General features: G+C 38.2%; 2 protein-coding genes across 2 annotated transcripts; both read right to left on the bottom strand.

Moving 5' to 3' along the window:
* Positions 1 to 9,345: 9,345 nt before the first annotated feature.
* On the bottom strand, positions 9,346 to 10,925 carry LOC120043558 (interferon a3-like). Its single transcript, XM_038988115.1, has 5 exons — positions 10,791 to 10,925; positions 10,448 to 10,522; positions 10,168 to 10,317; positions 9,779 to 9,856; positions 9,346 to 9,435 (listed from the first exon to the last, which is right to left on the bottom strand). Exons 1-5 carry the CDS (start codon positions 10,923 to 10,925, stop codon positions 9,346 to 9,348), a joined length of 528 nt encoding a protein of 175 aa, XP_038844043.1.
* Positions 10,926 to 16,533: 5,608 nt separating this feature from the next.
* On the bottom strand, positions 16,534 to 17,521 carry LOC120043559 (interferon beta-like). The gene is made up of 5 exons (XM_038988116.1): positions 17,396 to 17,521; positions 17,213 to 17,299; positions 16,932 to 17,081; positions 16,743 to 16,835; positions 16,534 to 16,641 (listed from the first exon to the last, which is right to left on the bottom strand). Exons 1-5 carry the CDS (start codon positions 17,519 to 17,521, stop codon positions 16,534 to 16,536), a joined length of 564 nt encoding a protein of 187 aa, XP_038844044.1.
* Between the last annotated feature and the right edge of the window lie 4,723 nt (positions 17,522 to 22,244).

Here is a 22,244-nt window from a genome sequence, read left to right as displayed (position 1 = left end):
GTTTCTTTTATAAGATCTTGAATGGAACAGCTATTAAAAATGAATAAAGACGGATTATCTTAATCTTGATTGATATGATACCTAGACTGTTGAAGTTGCCCATTTTATATAAGACAAGTATCGCTACGTAAATGTGTCAAAATCCCTTTGTGGTGAAGAAGGGTTTCGTAGTTCAGGCTTTCGCTTCCCTTTATAAGCCCCAATTTTCAGCGGGTGATTATTAATTATGCTATTGTAAAACTAATCAGAAAGTGTTTGCCTATCAAGTTAACAGTTTTCATATGTAGAGAATTGCATTGGAGCAGTGCATTTCATGCTAACATATTCAGCAGGTGTTAAAATGTAGGACATGTTGAATATTAAAAACTAAGAAAACCATGACTGATTTTTTATTTCTATAATACAATGGTACAGGGCTCTCTCCTATGAAATGAGGGCCATGTTCAATATAAATATGCTGTAGTTTTGGACATTGCACACCACATTTTTCAGATTCTGTGTAGAAAGGTTTTTTGATAGTCGTAGCACGGAGATCATTTTTTGGTCACAGACGTCAAGTCTGTTGTCGACTCTCTTTTAATCAGGTAGTGCAATATGAAGCATTACTGTTTCGTGTTAATATTGCAAATCTTTGAAATAAAAACACGTTTTATTAATAGAGTGACTGGTAGTGTTGAATGAAGACAAAAGCCGCCGCCTCTAAAATCGAGAGTAATGTGCGGTGGTATTGCGGTGGTATTGCCAGCATGCAGGGGAATTACTTTTCCTTTTCTCTTATGCGCTTCATTCTTATTAAATTGATTCGGTAAATTCCAAGGGGTCTTTTTAAAGTTAGTTCATTTTTGTTTTAAAAAGAGTATACGCCCTAAATTAGCCTTGACGATGATGTGTGAATTTGACCGAATGTGAATGATGATGACGCTAATGATGATTATTAGCTCTATTTTTCTAAACTTTTATTTAACCATGAAAATCCCATTCAGATATAGAATCATATGACGATGATGACTACGACGTTAATTGGAGGTGTAGGTTTCTGATTATGCTGTTTTTATGTTAAGTCTTTATATTAGGTTACCTTGTAACAATGAACTAACTGATCATGGCATTGATTGTTCAAGATTGTTGGCCAATCATCAAATTAATGATTATTTTAAAACTTGAGATGAATTCCACTGTATTTGTGCAGTCAGTTAATTATAAATGTTGTTAAATGGGTCAACAGGTTTATTTGGCAGCCTACAGTGGTGGTATGAAATAAATATATTACATCTGCTCATTTGTAGTGCATAGACTCCACTATGCTGCTGTTTTGAACTGCATATTGCCCTATAAACAAATGAATGCATGAAAGACTGAATGGATGAATGCATGGATGACTGAATATGTAAATGAATAAAAAACAATATGAGGCTGGCTAATAGATGCATGTTTTTTTTCAGTCAGTCAGTAAATATATCATCCATCAATCTATTAGCCAGCCTCAGGTACATGTCACATGTCTCCAATGATGATCATGTGGTTGTCCAACAGACTGCTTCTTCCTCACTGCTGGACTCTGCAGTTGATTTCGTCACCGCTTGACTCTGCTGTCGTGGAATTTTTTTAACTGCACCAGTTTGAAGCGAACCTAAACCCCACGATCTCACATGCGCATGCGCTGTGTTCCTGGAGTGCATACAATACATTCATGTTTAAGTCAAATCAACCACAGCAGGTGCAGCGCCAACGCATCCGTCGACTTAAACGGCGTTTGGAAGTTCCATGTTTCACATGTGAGTTGTGGCAGCAAAATTCATCCGATTTGTGGTGATCTAGAACTTTTCCTGTGATTAATTTAGCCTCTTTTCGACGACATTTAGTATTGGACCCACCTTCTGTTTCAAGACGGTGTTCAGCTTGTCAAAATATGTTTTCATGACGCGTTACCTGAAGTAACCGACCCTCCATCTCCAGAGGATGCCCCAACACCACACCCGACCTGGAGACAATATAAAATGGTGGTCAGTGAATTTGTTCCGTATTAAATCACAAATTAAAGACCTGTGCCAATTACTGTCTGCCCCCCAAATATAGCTTAGGCTACACCACGAGGGATCATTTACCCATCCCTCTAATGTCTTAACTTAACTAGGTCATCTGTTTTTGAACAGGTTCAGCGTCCACCTGCACCGATCAGGAGTCTGCTGTGCCTCGACAGAACAGAGTCAGGCAGATACTCTACTATTTCAACCATGCCATGTTTCTTTTGATTATATTTAAGTGTAACAGACGTTCGAAATGATCAACAACCGATTATCTTGATTCGATATGATACCTACATTGCTAAAGTTGTCCATCATATAATTAACCAAAGTATCGCTATACGTGAAGGTATAAAACATTCCTTTGTGGTGAAGAAGGCTGCATGGTTCAGGCTTTAGCTTCCCTTTACAAGCCCCACTTTTTTTGCTATTGTGAAATTAATAAGAATGTTTTTGTCCAGCAAGTTAACAGTTTTTCATACATGTCTATGCAGAGAATTGCATTTCATGAGGTCAGAAAGCAGTTATTCAGCAGGAAATTATTATTTTTTATTTTACCTTTATTTAACTAGACAAGTCAGTTAAGAACAAATTCTTATTTACAATGACGGCCTAGGAACAGTGGGTTAACTGCCTTGTTCGGGGGCAGAACGACAGATGTGTACCTTGTCAACTCGGGGATTCGCTCTAGCAACCTTTCGGTTACTGGCCCAACAATCTAACCACTAGGCTACCTGCCACCCCATATTCAATATTGAATATAAAAAACTAAGAAAGCAGTAACCTGTTTTGAGAGTATAGTGCGGATAGTATTGGCTTAACTTTATATTATCTCTCATGGTGTTTATTCTTATTACATTGATTCGGTAAATTCCAAGGGGATCTTTTTACAGTTTGTTCATTTCTGGTTAATAAAATAGTATTTGTCCTAGATTAGCCTTTATTAGGCGCTTACCAAGACGACGAAAATGATGACGATTATGTGTGAGTTTGGCCTAATGTGAATGAGCAGAAAAGTCACATTGATATATAGACTCATAGAATAATTCTGATGATGACGTTAACCCTCCTGTTGTATTCGTTTCATGTGAACTAATTCTGTCTTCCCGGTCCAAAATGACTTCCCCATTATAGCTGATTATAAATCCATAATAATACATATATTATCACCTAATGTTGTGTTATATCTTTTTATCAACTTAAGTTCTTGTGAACATTACACGTTTTTAACTTCTATTTGCTATTTATGTCCTGAAGGCCTCATTGACCTGAGCTCATACAACTCGTTTTTTAGTAAATTAAAGCATAATGTATGGATTATTTTGACTATAACAAATACTCAGATTAAACCTATTGTGCTCTTTATCACAGACTACTTTGTGTCAAAGTTTAACAAGGACTCTCTCCTCCTTACCAGTGTCATGATCAAAGATATGATTAAGAGCCTCACATACAGTATCTCGTTTGGTCATTGTGCTGCCACAGAACGAATTGTGAGCAAGGCCTCAAAAAAGCTTTATATACCAGAGCTGCGAGAAAAGTGCTATATATTATTGAAGCAATGTTGCGATTGTTTGTGAGACTGCCAACAGGTGTGGTTCCCGTGGGGGAAAGATTCTATTGGGGAAAGGTTCCGGTGGGGGTTGCCATGGAAGCAAAGAAGGGGAGTGAGGTGTGTCTGTAGTGTGCTCAAACACACATGCATGTGGAGGTCTGGGAGAGGAAGTTTGTCTATCTGATGAATGGGCATGTGCCTGAACTCAATTTTATACACTAATTGTAGTCTCACCCATTCATTTCTAATGACCGGTCAATTTTGACCGGGAAGATCGCAAGTGTACAAAAGTTCAATAAAACACCCCAATGTTATGAAAATCATCCAAATGTATTTTGTGTGTTCAGATGCCTTGTGTGGACAAAGTCACGGAACCGTATGACAATCCGATTAAATGAACTACATTTTTCCAAGAGAAAACTTGTAAATCGGTCCAATTCGACCGGAACACAGCAGGAGGGTTAATTGGAGATGTCAGGTTAGTGATTATGCAGTTTCTATATTTAGCATTTATATTATGTCACTTTGTAACAATAAACTGATCATGGCATTGATTGAACAACATTGTATGCCTATCAACAAATGAATGATTATTTTCAAACGTGAGATGAATTTCACTGTATTTGTCCGGTCAATGAATTACAAATGGTTTAAATGGGTCAGCAGGTTTATTTTGGTAGCCTACAGTCAGCCGTGTTATGAAATATACATATTACATCTGCTCATGTGTGGTGCATAGACTCGAGTAGAATCTGTAGATCCTTCTATTTCCACACGATTTCATTTCGAACATCCTCCCAAGTACAAAAGCTGTTGTCATGAAACGACAAAACCCCACAGTAAATTGAAATGAGTAAATGGAAGAACGAAAAAGTGAATCAAATTAAACCATTCAATATAAGCTACTGTGTTATTTTAACCTTTTGCTTTAGAAGTTGCTTCATTTAGCTGAAGCAATGTTTTCTAGAACGACGTAGTGTCTTCATGAACAGGTGTCCAATGGTATAATTTTAATCTGCATTTAACTGTGTGAAACTATTTAATGTAATAAGTGGTATTATCATATCAGGGAAGACATTTCAATTTGTAGGCAAAAAAGAATCATAATCACGCATTCAGATAAATTGGTTGTCTGTCGGAAAATTATATTTCTAAAGTAATCTAGGGGACTTTTGTTCCATGACAGAGTGTAAGGGTAGTAACTAGCGGCCGAGAAGTCAGACGCAGGAGAGAAATAACTGTGTTTCCAACGGCGCAATTTATTTACAAAAACCCACCGGAAAACATAATAATAAATATCCATGTGTAACATAACCCGCCTCACACCAGTACAGACGTACACACACTTACAATAAACAATCACCACCGACAAGGACATGAGTGGAACAGAGGGTTAAATACACAACATGTAATTGGTGGGATTGGAATCAGGTGTGATGAAAGACAAGACAAAACCAATGGAAAATGAAAAATGGATCAGCGATGGCTAGAAGGTCGGTGACGTCGCCCGCCGAACACCGCCCGAACAATAAGAGGGGAACAACTTCGGCGGAAGTCGTGACACAGAGGCTGGAGAGGTTTAGCAAATATCGTTCTCACTTGACCTAAAATGATATATGCAGTCAAAACCATCTCTCTCTGTTGGGAAAAATAAATGGATGTAAATTAGTGTGCTATAAAATCATTCCATTGAAGAAAATTATTTGGCTACTGTTTGTCTTCGAATAACAAATTCATGTTGAATTCGATGTTCAAGTTCTCTTGCAAGCACTGAACCGGAAAACGACCACCTTAGGTATTTAAAACATGATATGGTCAGCTAAGATGTAAATTGTGCCCAGATTTAGAAATTAGGCTGCGTCTCGTGCTCGAACACAATCATCAATGGTTTATGTCAGCCGAGTTTGATGCTGTGCTTATTTGGGATTTTGAGACGAGCATCGTTCCATGTGCATCCATCCCATCGTTGGATACACCGGACATATGCTAAATGAAAAACTCCACCACGTCAAACTGGTTATCATGAGTGTCGGCTAAACAACAAAATCTCACGAAGTATTCGAAAAATCGGCCTGGAAATCTGAGACAAGCATCAATATGTAGCCTATAGGAAGGCATCCCAAAATTCCTGACAGCCAACCGAGATGAGACAACCAAGTAGCCTAGCTGCGTGATTCACCATAAATAAGCCTTATGATGAGACTGTAAAGAAGGTTGGTTTCATAAGTTAACCCGGTGTATCGAAACCTTTCATTGTTGCCTACAAACGTCAGTGGTGATCTTCAATTGAAAAAATATACTCAACTCAACCAAAAGAACATATGATGATCCACTCTTGACAAGTTTCTCTCGGGGGAAATTGCATTTATTGAGTTTACACATTGCGTTCATTAACAGTTTCATGTGCCAAGTCATTGGATGATTATTATGATATATATATATATATTTTTTTACATATACACAAAACATACTTAAAACCATTTAGATACAGCACATATGAGTATTATACCATATAAAGTAAACACACATACTCACCATTCAAGATGTTATGGCAAATAACCTCACACCATTAAATAATTGGATATATATATCTACAATATCTCTATTCTATCCAGGAATTCCAAGTCTTAGTCATAACATGCAGCCTTTCCAACAAGTCAGTTCGTCAAATTTCTGTCCTTCTAGAGCTGCCACGGTAAACTACAAGTGCGTTTATTGTGAACGTGAACCGTCGAAGGGAAATAATGGCTCAGCCGCGAAGTGGTTGGCCACACAAGCAACAGAACCGGACCACTGAGTGCTGAAGCGTGTAGTGCGTAAAAAATCGTCTCTCCTCGGTTGCAACACTCACTACCGAGTTCCAAACTACTCTGGAAGCAATGTCAGCACAAGAATAAAAAAATAAAAATAAAACTGTTCTTTGAGAGCTTCATGAAATAGGTTTCCATGGCCGAGCAGCCGCACACAAGCCTTGCCCAAACCGGCTGCGCGAGTGCACCATCGTGCGCTATCGTGCATAAATTTATTTTGCCCCCCCACACCAAACGCGATCACAAACAAAACAAACTCTGAACCAATGACATTCATTTGGGGACAGGTCGAAAAGCATTAAACATGTATGGTAATTTAGCTAGTTAGCTTGCACTTGCTAGCTAACGTTAATTTGTCCTATTTAGCTAGCTTGCTGTTGCTAGCTAATTTGTCCTGGGATATAAACATTGAGTTGTTATTTTACCTGAAATGCACAAGGATCTCTACTCCGACAATTAATCCACACATAAAACGGCCAACCGAATCGTTTCTAGTCATCTATCCTCCTTCCAGGCTTTTTCATCGTTTAAATTATATGGTGATCGCATCTCAACTTTCATTGTATTACCACGCCTACTGGCAAAACAGTTCGTCTTTCTATCACCCACGTGGGTATAACCAATGAGGAGATGTCACGTGGGTACCTGCTTCTATAAACCAATGAGGAGATGGCACGTGGGTACCTGCTTCTATAAACCAATGAGGAGATGGGAGAGGCAGGACTTGCAGCGTGATCTGCGTCAGAAATAGGAATGAGTTCTATTTTAGCCCTTGGCGTCCAGGCGCTCGTTGGCGCGCTAGCAGTGTGGGTGCAATAATTGAATAACATGGATTTCTACATTTATTTTGCGATGCTCGCGCACGCAACGTGTCCGGTCTGGTCAGCATGTGAGGTCACCATGCGCAATGCCAAGCGTCGGCTTGAGTGGTGTCAAGCTCGCTACAATTGGACTCTGGAGCAGTGGAAACATGTTTTCTGTGGTGATGAATCATGCTTCACCATCTGGCAGTCCAACGGACAAATCTGAGATTGGTGGACACCAGAAGAATGTTACCTGCCCGATTGCATAGTGCCAACTGTAAAGTTTGGTGAAGGAGGAATAGTGGTCTGGGGCTGTTTTTCATGGTTCGGGGTAGGCCCCTTAGCTCAAGTGAAGGGAAATCTTCACACTACAGTATACAATGACATTCTAGACAATTTTGTGCTTCCAACTTTGAGGCAACAGTTTGGGGAAGGCCCTTTCCTGTTTCAGCCTGACAATGCCCCAGTGCACCAAGCAAGGTCCATACAGAAATGGTTTGTCGAGATTGGTGTGCAAGAACTTGTCTGGCTTGCACGGAGCCCTGATATCAACCCCATTGAACACGTTTGGGATGAAATGGAACACCGACTGCGAGCCAGGCCTAATCGCCCAACATCAGTGCCCGACCTCACTAATGCTCTTTTGGCTGAATGGAAGCAACTCCCCGCAGCAATGTTTGAAGTAACATCTAGTGGAAAGCATTCCCAGAAGAGTAGAGGCTACTATAGCAGCAATGGGGGGAATGAGATGTTCGATGAGCAGGTGGCCACATACTTTTGGTCACGTGGTGTATAAATTTAAAGTAGAAAATCACGTGACTGACGATCAGCAACGAGTTTAATCTGCATCCCCTCAGATGGTTAGATAAAACCACTCTCATTGGTTTTAGACAAGAACGAAATTTGGACAAATTATACAAATTACATTGTATTCACAAGTCGGGGAAAGTACTGCTAAGGACCCCAAAGTCAAGCTTAAATGAATGTATGTTTATTCACGCCAGCCGAGAGATTACAGACAAACTGCGCTTCATGTGGAAGTTAGTCAGAAACTCTGACGAGGTATTTCACCCTCAGCGTATTTATACTATCGCTTCGGGTTACACAAAGATAACCAAGTGTCTCATTTCTCAGCAAAGCGTTTGCTCCCAGAGACCGGCTGCAGAGGAGGACAACACCTGGCAACCACAGTCTGGGTGTTCAGCCAATATTTTCCCTCCCGCTGAGCCGAACTTTTGAGATCAATCCTCAGACACCCGGTCTGTCTACAACAGGCGCATTTCTAAGTATTAAACAGGTCAAACATGTAGAATAAACAGTGGTGTAAAAATACATTAAAGTACTAATTAAGAAGTATTTTGGGGTATCTGTACTTTATTTTGCTATTTATATTTTTGACTACTTTTACTTTTACTTCATTACATTCCTAAAGAAATTGTATTATATTTACTCCATACATTTTCCTTGACACCCAAAAGTACTCGTAACATTTTGAATGCTTAGCAGGACAGGAAAATTGTCAAATTCATGCACTTATCAACAGAACATCCCTGGTCGTCCCTACTGCCTCTGATCTAGCGGACTCACTAAACACAGATGTTTCGTTTGTAAGTTTTATCTGAATGTTGGAGTGTGCCCCTGGCTATCCGTAAATTAAGAAAAATTGAAAATGATGACGTCTGGATTGCTGAATATAAGGAATTGGAAATACTTTATACTTTTACTTTTGATACTTAAGTATATTTTAAACCAAATACTTTTACTCAAGTAGAATTTTACTGGGTGAATTTAACTTTTACTTGAGTCATTTTCTAGTAAGGTATCTTTACTTTTACTCAAGTATTACAATTGGGTACTTTTTCCACCACTGAGAATAAGTGTGAGACACTGAAAAAGCAGAACGAGACACAGTTAAATTCAACTAAACACATTTTCAATATGCCATTTTTTCACAGGTTATTCAAGCAGACAGGTAATACAGTTCAGTTCAACATTGGTACAAAAGGGACATACAAAATATAAATATAAATGTATAATAATAAAAATAATAAATTATGCATTAAATAAAATAAATAGACTGACAGGGTCCCACATGATTGTATTCATGCTTTATAAACTGGTAAGGGCGTAGCTTCTGAGATGAGTCTGGATGATCAGTGAATCTTTGCCTGAAAAATATCCAATCTTTCCAGATGATGTTTCGTCTCTTTCCTGATGAGCTCCCATGCCAGTGCACTGTAGTTCTGAAAACAAAGGAAAATGTACATATTAGTGGTATGGACTTTCTAGTCATATAATGATCATATTGTCTTGAACAACAAAGGGCTGGGGCCGTATGTAATAATAATAATAATAATAATGTATGAAGCATGTCAGAGTAGGAGTGCTGATTTAGGATCAGTATTGTCTTTTAGATCACTATAAATAAGGCAGAGGAGACCTGATACTAGATCAGCACTTCTCTGAGATGCTTAATACATATGTCCCTAGAACCCCAAAAATGTTTCAAAACTGCTCCTGCTTAGCCTAGTTAATATTGATTTGATTAGATATATTAAACACGTTGCCATCCGAAAACAAACTCACCATTTTTCTCAGTACCATCCTATTCAAATTCTTGAAGTAACGTTTCAGTCTCCTCTCAGGTATCTTGGCAGGTGATACCTGTTGGACAAGATTAAAACATTAGCCTCCCACTGAACATAATAGCCCACATAGATTTTCTCACTTGTACAGTTAATAGTCTAAAGCTTAAACAGCGCTCTCCAACCCTGTTCCTGGAGAGATACGCTCCTTTAGGTTTTCACTACAATCCTCCTCTAGCACAGCCGATTAATTAGCTGGTTGATAAACTGAATCAGGTTAGTTACAACTGGGGTTGGAGCGAAAACCTACAGGAGGGAGGTTCTCCATGAACAGGGCTGGAGAGCCCTGACCTAAACAGGGATTATACTTTAAATAGACCCGTTACTTACACAGGAATTAAGGTTCTCAAATTGGCGTTCGAGAATGTTGAGGAAATGGTCCAGCTTTTTCTTGTCCCAGGTGACAGATTTCATATTCCCATCAAACAGTTTTGTGATTTGATAGATGGTCTCGTTCCGGAATCTGACTTGGTCCTCAAACTACACATGAACATGTAAAAAGAAGATTAGAAACAGTATAGTCTTCAATTATGCCATCAATGTAACGTTGGGTCACGACCGCTATACTAAAGCATATCAGAACATGAAAAGTCAAAATTCAAGTCTTTACCTTGGCGTCATCTATGGGTCTGTAAAGTGATTCGGGGAAAAAGACAGGGGCATCCTGCTCTGTGATATTTCCTCCCTGGAATAAAACCAATATAGTATTTTAAGTCACGCGTCTAAAAGTATAGCTTATACTGCAAGGACAGTATAGGCCTAATGTATACAGCCTCTCGTGATCGCGCTGTCATTATAGCCTAGCCCCCTTTTACTATGGCTACTCAAATATAGATTACAGTTTTCTAACACAGCTGCTAAACATGAAACATATGACTACTTTACTTGGTTGGTTGTTTTGCTGTCCTTAATACATGCATTCAGTCTCCTCTTACAGTGTGCTGATAACTCACCATCTGGTCCAGCAGGGAAAGGTATTCTGCGCTCAAGTGGCCGTAGTGGTGTCGGATCCAGTCACAGCAATGACACACGCTCTGCATACTGCAAATAATAAGAAAAATACACGTCCAACTCTGCATTGTATACATTGTAAATAGCAGTTTGCTTTGCTCTTAGTTTTCCAGTTGAGTTTGAACATTTTGGCTCTTATTAAGGAGTTTTATTTGGAGATGGGAAAGTGAAAACTGTATGGTGAATTTCCCCGATCAACCTACCGGAGGCGGGGACTTTAACTTTCCAGACTCTAGCACATGCAGCCAAAGGAATTACATGCCTTGTCCGACTTCTGGACGACCAAATGCCAGCGTTGAATGATAGTTTAACCACAACAATATAGGTTATTTTATTTGGATATAAGCTATTTGCGAGAATAAGCTACACATGAGCTAGGCTTTTAACTGCCGTTATCTTCGCGTGAACCTCAAAAAAAAATACAAAACAAGCCTGATAACGAAATCGTCGAGGTCGAAACAAAACCCAAAATTATGACATTTACCCACATAATAAGTCAATTTAGTGGGTTTCGTTCCCAAGTTAGTCCGAAATATCCTTTCGCGGCGTTCTTGCAAGTCCTCAATGTTGCGTTTCAAATGAAAATTGAAAGGGAGACGTCAGCGTCTCTCAACTTTTAATTTCAACAATGATGTAACCAACTTTCACCTGCTGGTGATGCAATTTTGACGAGCAATGATAACATGATTTGTTGGAACTTTGTCCTTTTCTTTACAAATGAAAAATAAAAATATATATTTGACCATACACTGAGTGTACAAATCATTAGGAACACCTTCCTAATATTGAGTTGCACCCCATTTTGCCCTCACAACAGCCTAAATTCGTCGGGGCATGGACTCTACAAGGTGTAGAAAGCGTTCCACAGGGATGCTGGCCCATGTTGACTCCAATGCGTCCCACAAATGTGTCAAGTTGGCTGGATGTCCTTTGGGTGGTGGACCATTCTTCTTCTTTTTTATCCTTTATTTAACTAGGCAAGTCAGTTAACTGCTGGGAAAGCATAGGGCTTATGTCTATTTTTGGATATTGATAGACAATCTAAATTGTTGATGTTATGGAGCCACCAATACGGCTATGTTTCACTGCTGGTCTCAGATCCCTTCATCACTTTTCACTTAGCCTAGACTTTCTCCGTGCTTGTCTGTCTGTCTGTCTGTCTGTCTGTCTGTCTGTCTGTCTGTCTGTCTGTCTGTCTGTCTGTCTGTCTGTCTGTCTGTCTGTCTGTCTGCCTGTCTGTCTGTCTGTCTTACCCAATGCTCTTTCACCTGAGAAGCGTAACATGAGCCTGGTTCAACATTGTAGCAGCCGCCACAATTCACCGTTTTTCCCTAATTAATAATTAGACCAAACAGAAATTATTTATAAGATGTCCTGGTGATTCAATAGTTAATCATTACATCACTTTTAAGTTAAAAAACTATTTGTTTTGCTCAGAGTCTGTCAGTAACTCTATTAGAGGCAGATGATCTACTCTTTTGGCTGCTTCTGATGACGTTTGCATATAATGACAATAGAATCTCGAAACTATGCTGGTATTCTTTTGTCCTTTATTAAATATATGTATTATTATATTCTTATCTATGAATATTTTGTATTAGTAGCAGTAATAATTAGTAAATGGCACCATACAAAGTTCTATTTGGACCCAATTTTGGTTCAGTGATGAAGAACACCTTGGTTCTATATTTAGTTCAGTGAAAGAGTGTAGGCAAATTAATGGAATCATTCTGTAAAAAAAAATTATCATAAAAAGTGGCAATTTAACAAATTACTTTGGTAAACACAGGAGACAAATGCTTCTTCTTGTTTTTACTTTTCCATTTCATATCCATTACATTGATATCACTTTTTACTCTAGAACATTCCAAGTGAAAAATATAGCCAACCATACACATTCATTGTTGACACATGCATTTGATGAATGTTATTCGCAATTACAGTATCAAGACCTTGAAATCCCCCAAAATATCCAGTACAAAGACAGAAGGAGACAAGAGAGAACAGTCTGAACATTTAAATAAAGATTACAGAGCAATGTGGAAAGGTCTACATTCTACAAGCTTTCTCATAGCATAAGAAAAGCATTGTTTCTCTTTGAGGTTAAAACTTCTTATGGATAGGGGCAGCATTTTCACGTTTGGATGAAAAGGGTGCCCAGAGTAAACGGCCTGCTACTCAGTCCCAGTTGCTAATATATGCATATTATTAGTAGATTCGGATAGAAAACACTCTGAAGTTTCTAAAACTGTTTGAATGATGTCTGTGAGTATAACAGAACTCATATGGTAGGCAAAAACCTGAGAAGAAATCCAACCAGGAAGTGGGAAATCTGAGGTTGGTCGTTTTTCAACTCATTCCCTATTGAAGATAGAGTGGGATATAGGTCATGTTGCACTCCCTAAGGCTTACACTAGATGTCAACAGTCTTTAGAACCTTGTCTGATGCTTCTACTGTGAAGTGGGGCCGAATGAGACGGGAATGAGTCAGAGGTCTGCCAGCAGCCACGAGCTGGTCATGCGCATTCACATGAGAGGTAGCTCCCGTTCCATTTGCTTTTCTGAAGACAAAGGAATTCTCCGGTTGGAACATTATTGAAGAATTATGTTAAAAACATCCTAAAGATTGATTCTATACTTAGTTTGACATTTTTCTACGACCTGTAATAACTTTTTGGACTTTTTGTCCTTACTTTCCGCTGGACTTTGGATTTGTTTACCAAACGCGCTAACAAAAGGAGGTATTTGGACATAAATGATGAACTTTATGGAACAAATCAAACATTTATTGTGGAACTGGGATTCCGGGGAGTGCATTCTGACGAAGATCATCAATGGTAAGTGAATATTTATAATGCTATTTCTGACTTATGTTGACTCCAACATGGCGGATATCTTCTTGGGTTGTGTTGGTCTCTGAGCGCCGTACTCAGATTATTGCATGGTTTGCTTTTTCCGTAAAGTTTTTTTGAAATCTGACACAGCGGTTGCATTAAGGAGAAGCATTTAATCTGTGAATAACACTTGTATCTTTTATCAATTTTTATTATGAGTATTTCTGTGAAAATTCACGGGATGTTTTGGAGGCAAAGCCAAATGTAAACTGAGGTTTTTGGATATAAATATGAACTTGATCGAACAGAAAATACATGTATTGTGTAACATGTTGTCCCGGGAGTGTCATTTGATGAAAAAAATCAAAGGTTAGTGATTCCTTTTATCAATATTTCAGCTTTTTGTGACTCCTCTCTTTGGTTGGAAAATCGCTGTATGCTTTCTGTGACTAGTTGCTGACCTAACATAATGATATGTTCTGCTTTCGCCGAAAAGCTTTTTTGAAATCGGACACTGTGGTTGGATTAACGAGAATTTTATCGTTAAAATGGTGTCTAATACTTGTATGTTTGAGAAAATGTAATTATGAGATTTCTGTTGATTGAATTTGGCGCCCTGCGTTCTGCTAGCGGAACCACAGTCCTAGACATGTTTTAAAGAGAAAGTCTCCCAACAGTTTCAAGTCTTGGCTTGACAACCTTGTCGCCATTGCTTGACCCTCTGATATAAAATCAAAAGAAGACAGTTAATTAGTATTACAGTTTACAGAATGTTATCCTAATGTGCATCTAAAACTAGAACAATGGAAAAAAGATTTTCATTATTTTCATTATTTCCTCATTAAGCCGCAAATGTAGAAATGACTTGTCTGTCCTTGAAACCAGGTCCACCACTTGGGTTCCTCCTCCTGAAGTTTCAACTTGTGTTCTAGAGGTAAAGAACAAACCAATATTGATCCTACAGTGACAGCTTAAAGTGAATTGATTTCATCAAAGTGTTAGTGTTGGTTAGTTATGATTTTACTGGTGAGATTATTGAAAGAATGATGTGAAAAAAAAACAGGCAATGTAAAACACGGATCTTTCCTCCCAACAGCTAAAGGTCCTGAAGCTTCTGCACATGTGCAGGACCTCCAACTCCGCACAGTCTCCTCTCCATTCATACAGAACAGGCTAGCCTACTGTGGCGAATGGTGCTCATTTAATAAAGTTAGATCAAAGTTGAATCTATTTCTGCATGATCACATAATGATAGTTTTCTACATAACAGAACCAAATATAATAGCATAGTATAACGTTACTGTAAGACAAAAAAAACAACCTAGTTTCTCATGAAATTTGAGGACGATTGTGCTGCTAGGCAAAATATTTGCTTTGATTGAAACTAAACAGGTAGGCTATGCTACAGTTTGTTAACACCATCTGCTCTAAAATTCACTCATTGTACATCATTTAAAACAACACAATAGGCTACTACGAAACTGTAGCCTACAACTCAAGAAAATCTAAATGCATTTCCTCATGAAACTGATTGAGATCAATTGGTTGGTATGCAGATTCTGCATGACGTTACACTGGAAACATTTGAAGAGTTATTATTCACAATTGACTGTGAGAAATGTGAAGGGAGTTTCTCTACGAGGGAGGTTCTCTTTGCTAACCTCAAAGTCCACTATTGTGGCTAATCCTTATTGTGTCTAGCTTCACATAGATAGGTCGGACCACCATTAATCAAATAAGAACTGTATTATAAATGATGGTGATTTTAGATGATGACAACTAGCCATATAGTTAGCCAAGCAACTATAGCTACATATTATGTCGTTTTTCTATGTGGAAGAACATTGTTTGCATCCATCAGCTAGCTAGCTTTTTTTATGACCAGCACTGTAGGTGCGCGAGACAACTTTAGCAGCATCATAGCATACCTATCGAAGAATCGTTAGTGTTAATATTGCACATCTTTGAAATAAAACACATTTTATTAACAAAGTGACTGGTAGTGTTGAATGAATGCTAAAGCCTTTACTTTTCATTTTCTCTCATGCGTTTCATTCTTATTACATTGATTCGGTAAATTCCAACTTTTTACAGTTTGTTAATTTCTGGTTGATAAAAGAGTATGCGCAAAAGATTAGCCTTTATTTGGCGCTTACCAAGACGACGAAAATGATGACGATGATGTGTGAGTTTGGCCTAATGTGAATGAGTAGGAATGTCACATTGATATATAGACTCATATAATGATGTAGGTTTCTGATTATGCAGCTTTTATATTAAGCATTTATCTCATGAAACCTTGTAAAAATGAACTGATCATGGCATTGATAGAACAACATTGTATGCCTATCAACAAATAAATTCTTATTGAAGCTCAGAGTACAACGTTCAAAACAGGCCCGCCCTGTCGAGTGCTAAAAATACACTTAATTGAAAAAAGGCTTTTGAATATAACTACATTTTGAGAAAATACAGTTGACTTGTTTTTAGGTCTTTCCCTAATGGATTCGTAGGCTAAAGCACTAAATGTACTGACATCCATATGTCCTGAGCATGTTTAATACAAATCTGAATGTTCACACACCAATTGACTAGGTTACAGAATGAGCAAAAAGATTAACAATATTTAAAAGTATACAAATGTTTATTAACTTAACATTTGATGAAGAGCAGCATATTTTCAAATAGATAAATCAATTACATTCATAAATAGGCATACATGAATAAATAACCTTGATAAATAAATAAATACATGTATAATATTTCTGTTTGAAGTTGCACATTACATGATTGTAGAATAGTAGGCTTTTAAAATCAAACACAACTGTAAAAAAGTTCTGCAAGTTCAAATTCATGTTCTGTTGGACCACAGAAGGCTATCAGAGTTGTGTTCCAGAATGAACTGTAGGGTGAACAGGAGCTCTTTTCGAACCACTTCCCAGGCGCAGAAACTGAAATTCTGTGAAAATACAAATAATCTGTTAGGGCAATGGAGGGTAATATTGTATGTAGAGATATTATCAAAAAAATATGTCTATTTGTGTTTAACCTATAGTCTACCTTTTCTTTTATGACTGTTGCAATGTTCCCAAAGTACGTATTCAGTCCTTCTGCCCTGATGAGATAATCACTTGTATCCACACTACCCATCATCTGCCAGAAAGAAAAAGGCAGGCGATGAATAATAATAAAAATACCACAATACCACAAATAAACAGTTAAGCTATCTGTGTTGGCATAGTAACTCACACATTTGCTCTCTTCAATCTGGCGGTATACAATATTCTGAAAATTCTCCAACTTCCGTTGGTCCCACTTAGTAGGAAGGTCGTCAGCTCCAAACAATGTGTCGATGTTCTTCAATGTCTCATAAATAGCCTTAGCACCACTGCTGCTCAACTGAAACGGACAACAACAATAATTTCAAATAACATAAATGTCAGTTTAAAGTTATCTACTTTCTAATCCTAACGGTTGCAAATACTCTGTCATGCTGTAAAGAACATTTGGATATGCTAGCTTGCTATTACCTGTGGCGCGCCGGAGGTTGCAAATGCGGTGGCTGGGAATGCCATGAAGACATTCTCCTGCAGACACTCCAGAGGAAAATGTCCCCCCTGAAAGAAAGAGAAAACACAGCATTCACGTTGAGCTATTCAGTTAAACATAGTTGGATAATACTTCTCAAGACAAAAGCAATATAAAAAATGTACCATGTCTCTCAGTAGGTTGTGGGTTATTCGCACCAGCTGTCCTTGTAGCTGGCAAGGCATGGGCATGGAGCAAACTTGCGCAAGGCAAAGGAAGGCGCTCATCCAAGTGATAGTCTGAAGTGCCATTCTTATTGTAGTTAGATGATCTGCAGCAGATGATAATTGATAGTTGAATATAATCCTGGAAACAATTCATTATTTGTATCCTGAAGCAATTATCAAATGATAGCATATTGTTGACTCACCTGTTGCCAGTATATTGCAAATTTTCTCCAGTGTGAATGTGGTTTGTGTTCTGATCCCATATCTGCGGATTAATTTAAATAGCGAGGATTGAAAGGATGTACAGAAAGTGAAAGGGTGTCTCGCTAAATTAAGTGTTAAAATGAATGAATTTGGGAAAGTTTTGCCGAGTGAACCGCAAGACCGGATTTCTCTTTCCTTGTGCTCCACTTCCCTCTCATCGTGTTTCGAGTGTTCCTTGAGTGTTCCTTCATGGGAGGCACGTTATCCTAAGTTGGTTGAAAAGAAGTTACTCATAGCTGCCCTTGTGAACACTCAAACGTTTCTAAGAAAGACAGGGAAAAAGAAAAACTATCTCTTAACTTTACAATGATCTCTTCATGTCTTCATTGAACTAGGCTAGTCAGTTAAGAACACATTCTTATATTTAATGACGTTCTAGGAACAGCGGGTTAACTACCTTATTCAGTGGGCAGAACGACACATTTTTTACCTTGTCAGCTCGAGGATTCGATCTTGAAACTTTTTGGTTACTTGTCCAACGCGCTAACCACTAGGCTACCTACCGCCCCATTCATCAACACCAATATTAAACTAACTTTTATGGACTAAGGGTAGGCCTACTACAATGTTTGTTTTTTAATCACAAAACTGCTATTTGCTTGTTTGTTTGTCTCTCTCTCTCTCTCTGTGTGGGTGTGTGTGTGTCTGTGAGAGAGAGGGAGTGAGAGATGATGATTTAATATGATCTCGTTCTGTTTGGATCTTCTGTCTTTAACCCCATTCATGTCTATACATTTGAATTAAACTCTTGATAATAACTGTTGATTAAATAGAAATTAACCAGCATTTTATGACGTCCGTATCTGAATAATGAGGCTAACATTATCATTTGGCTATTTATTACTTTCGAGAGACTAGCAGGGATATTCCTATAAATAAACCAATGTGCCAATGTGTTGTGATAACGTTATCGTAGGCTTATTAGAAAAATACCTAAATCCTAATTCCTAATAATACTACTATTCATCGTCTTGGATATGCTTAGCTAAAGGGGACATTTCTGCGATTGCTACATCCCATTTTGACTTTTAAATTAATGATACACAGGCTACCTATTGACTCTTGAAGAATATATCACTTTTAAATGCCTCATGAGCTTCGTTCACCTGTCTTACTTCAACAGAACCCAAAATGTACTTTTTTATGACATTGTTTGAAACTACATCTAAACAAACACTGTATGGCTTCAAAATGTACTTCAAATTATAATTTTGATCTCTTGGAGGGTCATTACTTGACTAAGTAGCTCTCTGACTGATAACTTTTCTCGAACACTATCACTCAGCTATTTACTAAAATATTGGTTGAGTGACCACTATGCTGTTGTTTTGAACTGTATATTGCCTTTTAACAAATGAATGCATGAAAAACTGAATGGATGAATGCATGGATGACTGAATATGTAAATGAATACAAACAATATGATAATAGATGCATGTTTTTCTCTTTTAATTTTATTATATATAAATAAAGGAATAAATAAATACATAGCCTCTATTCCATCCAGGAATTCCAAGCCTCTTGAAAGGACTGCATGATGTCTCATAGGCCTACGTAAGGATTTGAGCTCATTATTCATTGATAGATATTAGGAGGATCCCTGATGCAACTTTAAAAGGTCTATATACTGTATATGACTAAGCTAAATCAATTAATTTTATTTTCATTTTTTACCCACCACCACTCCACCTCATTCAGGGGTCTAAACTATTATCTATTAAAAGCTATGTTTTATTTCCATTACTTTTTCTTATTTCTCCTTCAATCATAGTAAGACATTCGGGTGTTTAATACATTGGACAGACTTTATAAATAAACATCCCACAATGTCAAGTGGGAGATAAAAGTTCCTGGTCCACTGCTACCCAGATCTCCCCACCTCCTTCAGTCCACTGCCCCAGTGTGATTACCACACAAAAACAAACAGGAAAAACTAAAAGAACAGCAACCCTCACAAAGTACAAAAACATATTCAAAATAAATTACACAAAGAAAGAAAACAAGAATACCTAAACATAAAGTAGAATTACCATGAGACTGATCAGCAACAAGTTTAATGTGAATCCCCTCTGACGGTTGGATAAGACTGCTCAATATTGTAAATCAACTCTCATTGGGTTTAGACAAGAACGACATTTTGAAAATTTGTACAAAATACATTTACATTTTTTTCACAGGTTTTTTAAGTAGACAGACAATACAGTTCAGTTCAACACAGGTACAAAAGGGAAATACAACATATAAACTATTTGAATGCCAATTTGAGAACCGTAACTCCTGTCTAAGTAAAGAGTTTAATACAAAAATGATAATCACTGTTCAGGTCAGGGCTCTCCAACGCTGTTCCTGGAGAACTACCCTTCTGTAGTTGTAACTAACCTGATTCAGTTTATCAACCAGCTAATTAATCAGGTACGCTAGATTAGGGTTGGAAGCAGGTGCAGGTGAAATGTTTTAATAAAACACAAAACCAAGAACACGACACAAACAGAAGGCTGAAGGTAGATACACAAGAACAGTACCAACTGATGAGTGAACCTGGGAGTGACATATTAAGGGGAGGAAATGATGAAGGTAATGGAGTCCAGGTGTGAATCATAATGATGTGTGGTGAAGAAGTTATTAAGTAACATAATGAAAAGATCCCCATCAAAACCCGTCAGTTTCAGCTGGAGATATCTACAGCATCCACCGATGTTGCACTTCCGTGTTGGACTTCTGCATCTGCGGTGAAAGGTGGCAGAGCTAGAGCGTTGTTTGTCAGACCAAATTGGTCTTCTCACAAAACAAATCTGTTTTCTCCCGAAAAAGTCTGTAATGTCCAAACGGTTTGTAATATTAAATCAAATCAAACTTGATTTATCGCATGCGCCGAATACAACAGGTACAACCTTACCGTGAAATGCTTACTTACAAAACCTTAACCAACAATGCAGTTCAAGATAGAGTTAAGAACATGTTGAACAAATATTCTAGAGTAAAGAATTATAAAAAAGTAGCACAATAAAATAACGAGGCTATATACAGGGGATACCGGTACCGAGTCAATGTGTGGGGGTACAGGTTAGTCGAGGTACTTTGTTCATGTACTAGCTTTAAGCACCAGCTGTCAGAGCAGCTCACAGATTACTGCACCTGTACATAGCCCATCTATAATTTAGCCCAAACAACTACCTCTTTCTCTACTGTATTTATTTATTTATTTTGCTCCTTTGCACCCCATTATTTCTATCTCTACTTTGCACATTCTTCCACTGCAAATCTACCATTCCAGTGTTTTACTTGCTATATTGTATTTACTTCGCCACCATGGCCTTTTTTTTTTGCCTTCACCTCCCTTATCTCACCTCATTTGCTCACATTGTATATAGACTTATTTTTCTACTGTATTATTGACTGTATGTTTGTTTTACTCCACGTGTAACTCTGTGTTGTTGTATGTGTCGAACTGCTTTGCTTTGTCTTGGCCAGGTCGCAATTGTAAATGAGAACTTGTTCTCAACTTGCCTACCTGGTTAAATAAAGGTGAAATTAAAAAAAAAAAAAAATGTAGGTAGGGGTAAAGTGATTATGCACAGATAATAAAGAGCGAATAGCAGCAGTGTAAAAACAAATGGGGGGGGGGGGGGGTTTGCTGTAAATAGTCCACTCTGACATTTTATTAATTGTTCAGCAGTCTTATGGCTTGGGGGTAGAATCTGTTAAGGAGCCTTTTGGTCCTAGACGTGGAGGTCCAGTACAGTAGCGCTTGCCGTGCAGGAGCAGAGATGACAGTCTATGACTTGGGTGTCTAAAGTCTTTGACAAATTCTTGGCCTTTCCTCTGACACCGCCTAGTATGTAGGTCCTGCATAGCAGGAAGCTTGATGTACTGGGCCGTATGTACTACCCTCTGTTGCGCCTTATGGTCAGATGCAGAGCAGTTGCCATACCAGGAAGTGATGCAAGTGGTCAGGATGCTCTCTGTGGTGCAGCTGTAGAACTTTTTGAGGATCTGGGGACCCATGCCAAATATTTTCAGTCTCCTGATGGGGAAAATGACCACTCTATGGAAAGGGGAGACTTACACGATATGATGATGTTCTCCCTTTTGCTCTACGACCCCCAAGTGTCACAGGACTTGTCTGATGTCGGTACCATCAATGTGCCAACTTCTGTTTGTAGCGTCCAAACCTTTTGGGCTACAAACTAATGTGACCCCACTGTGGAAAAGGGAGATTCTCATTTTGCTCTAAACCCCCCATTAATGTCACAGGACTCATCTGAAGGTAACCAGTGCTGGTAAAGATAAAAACTAATGGAAGTATGGCAGGAGTTTTGTGCCAACCCCAAAAAAACAAAAAAATATTTCCTGAGCGTAGTTTTTTGTTGTTGTCTCATTATTCTACACACAATTCCCCATAACAACAAAACAAAAACAGGTTTCGAGAAATGTTTGAAAATGTATTTCAAATTTGAAACTGAAATATCACATTTACATAAGTATTAAGACCCTTTACTCAGTACGTTGTTGAAGCACATTTGGCACCGATTACAGCCTCGAG

The sequence above is a fragment of the Salvelinus namaycush genome, unplaced genomic scaffold (assembly GCF_016432855.1).
Source record: "Salvelinus namaycush isolate Seneca unplaced genomic scaffold, SaNama_1.0 Scaffold956, whole genome shotgun sequence".
NCBI lineage: Eukaryota > Metazoa > Chordata > Actinopteri > Salmoniformes > Salmonidae > Salvelinus > Salvelinus namaycush.
This window is presented reverse-complemented; position numbering and strand designations above follow the sequence as displayed.

Excerpts from the sequence above, each read along its gene's own strand:
- LOC120043558 (XM_038988115.1), bottom strand. The coding sequence starts at position 10,925 with ATGTATACAATGCAGAGTTGGACGTGTATTTTTCTTATTATTTGCAGT. Across the intron at positions 10,318-10,447 it reads GACCCATAGATGACGCCAAG|TTTGAGGACCAAGTCAGATT; the intron begins GTAAAGACTTGA and ends GTTCATGTGTAG. Across the intron at positions 9,857-10,167 it reads TTGAGAACCTTAATTCCTGT|GTATCACCTGCCAAGATACC; the intron begins GTAAGTAACGGG and ends CTTGTCCAACAG.
- LOC120043559 (XM_038988116.1), bottom strand. The coding sequence starts at position 17,521 with ATGGCACTTCAGACTATCACTTGGATGAGCGCCTTCCTTTGCCTTGCG. Across the intron at positions 17,300-17,395 it reads ACAACCTACTGAGAGACATG|GGGGGACATTTTCCTCTGGA; the intron begins GTACATTTTTTA and ends TCTTTCTTTCAG. Across the intron at positions 16,642-16,742 it reads CAACAGTCATAAAAGAAAAG|AATTTCAGTTTCTGCGCCTG; the intron begins GTAGACTATAGG and ends GTATTTTCACAG.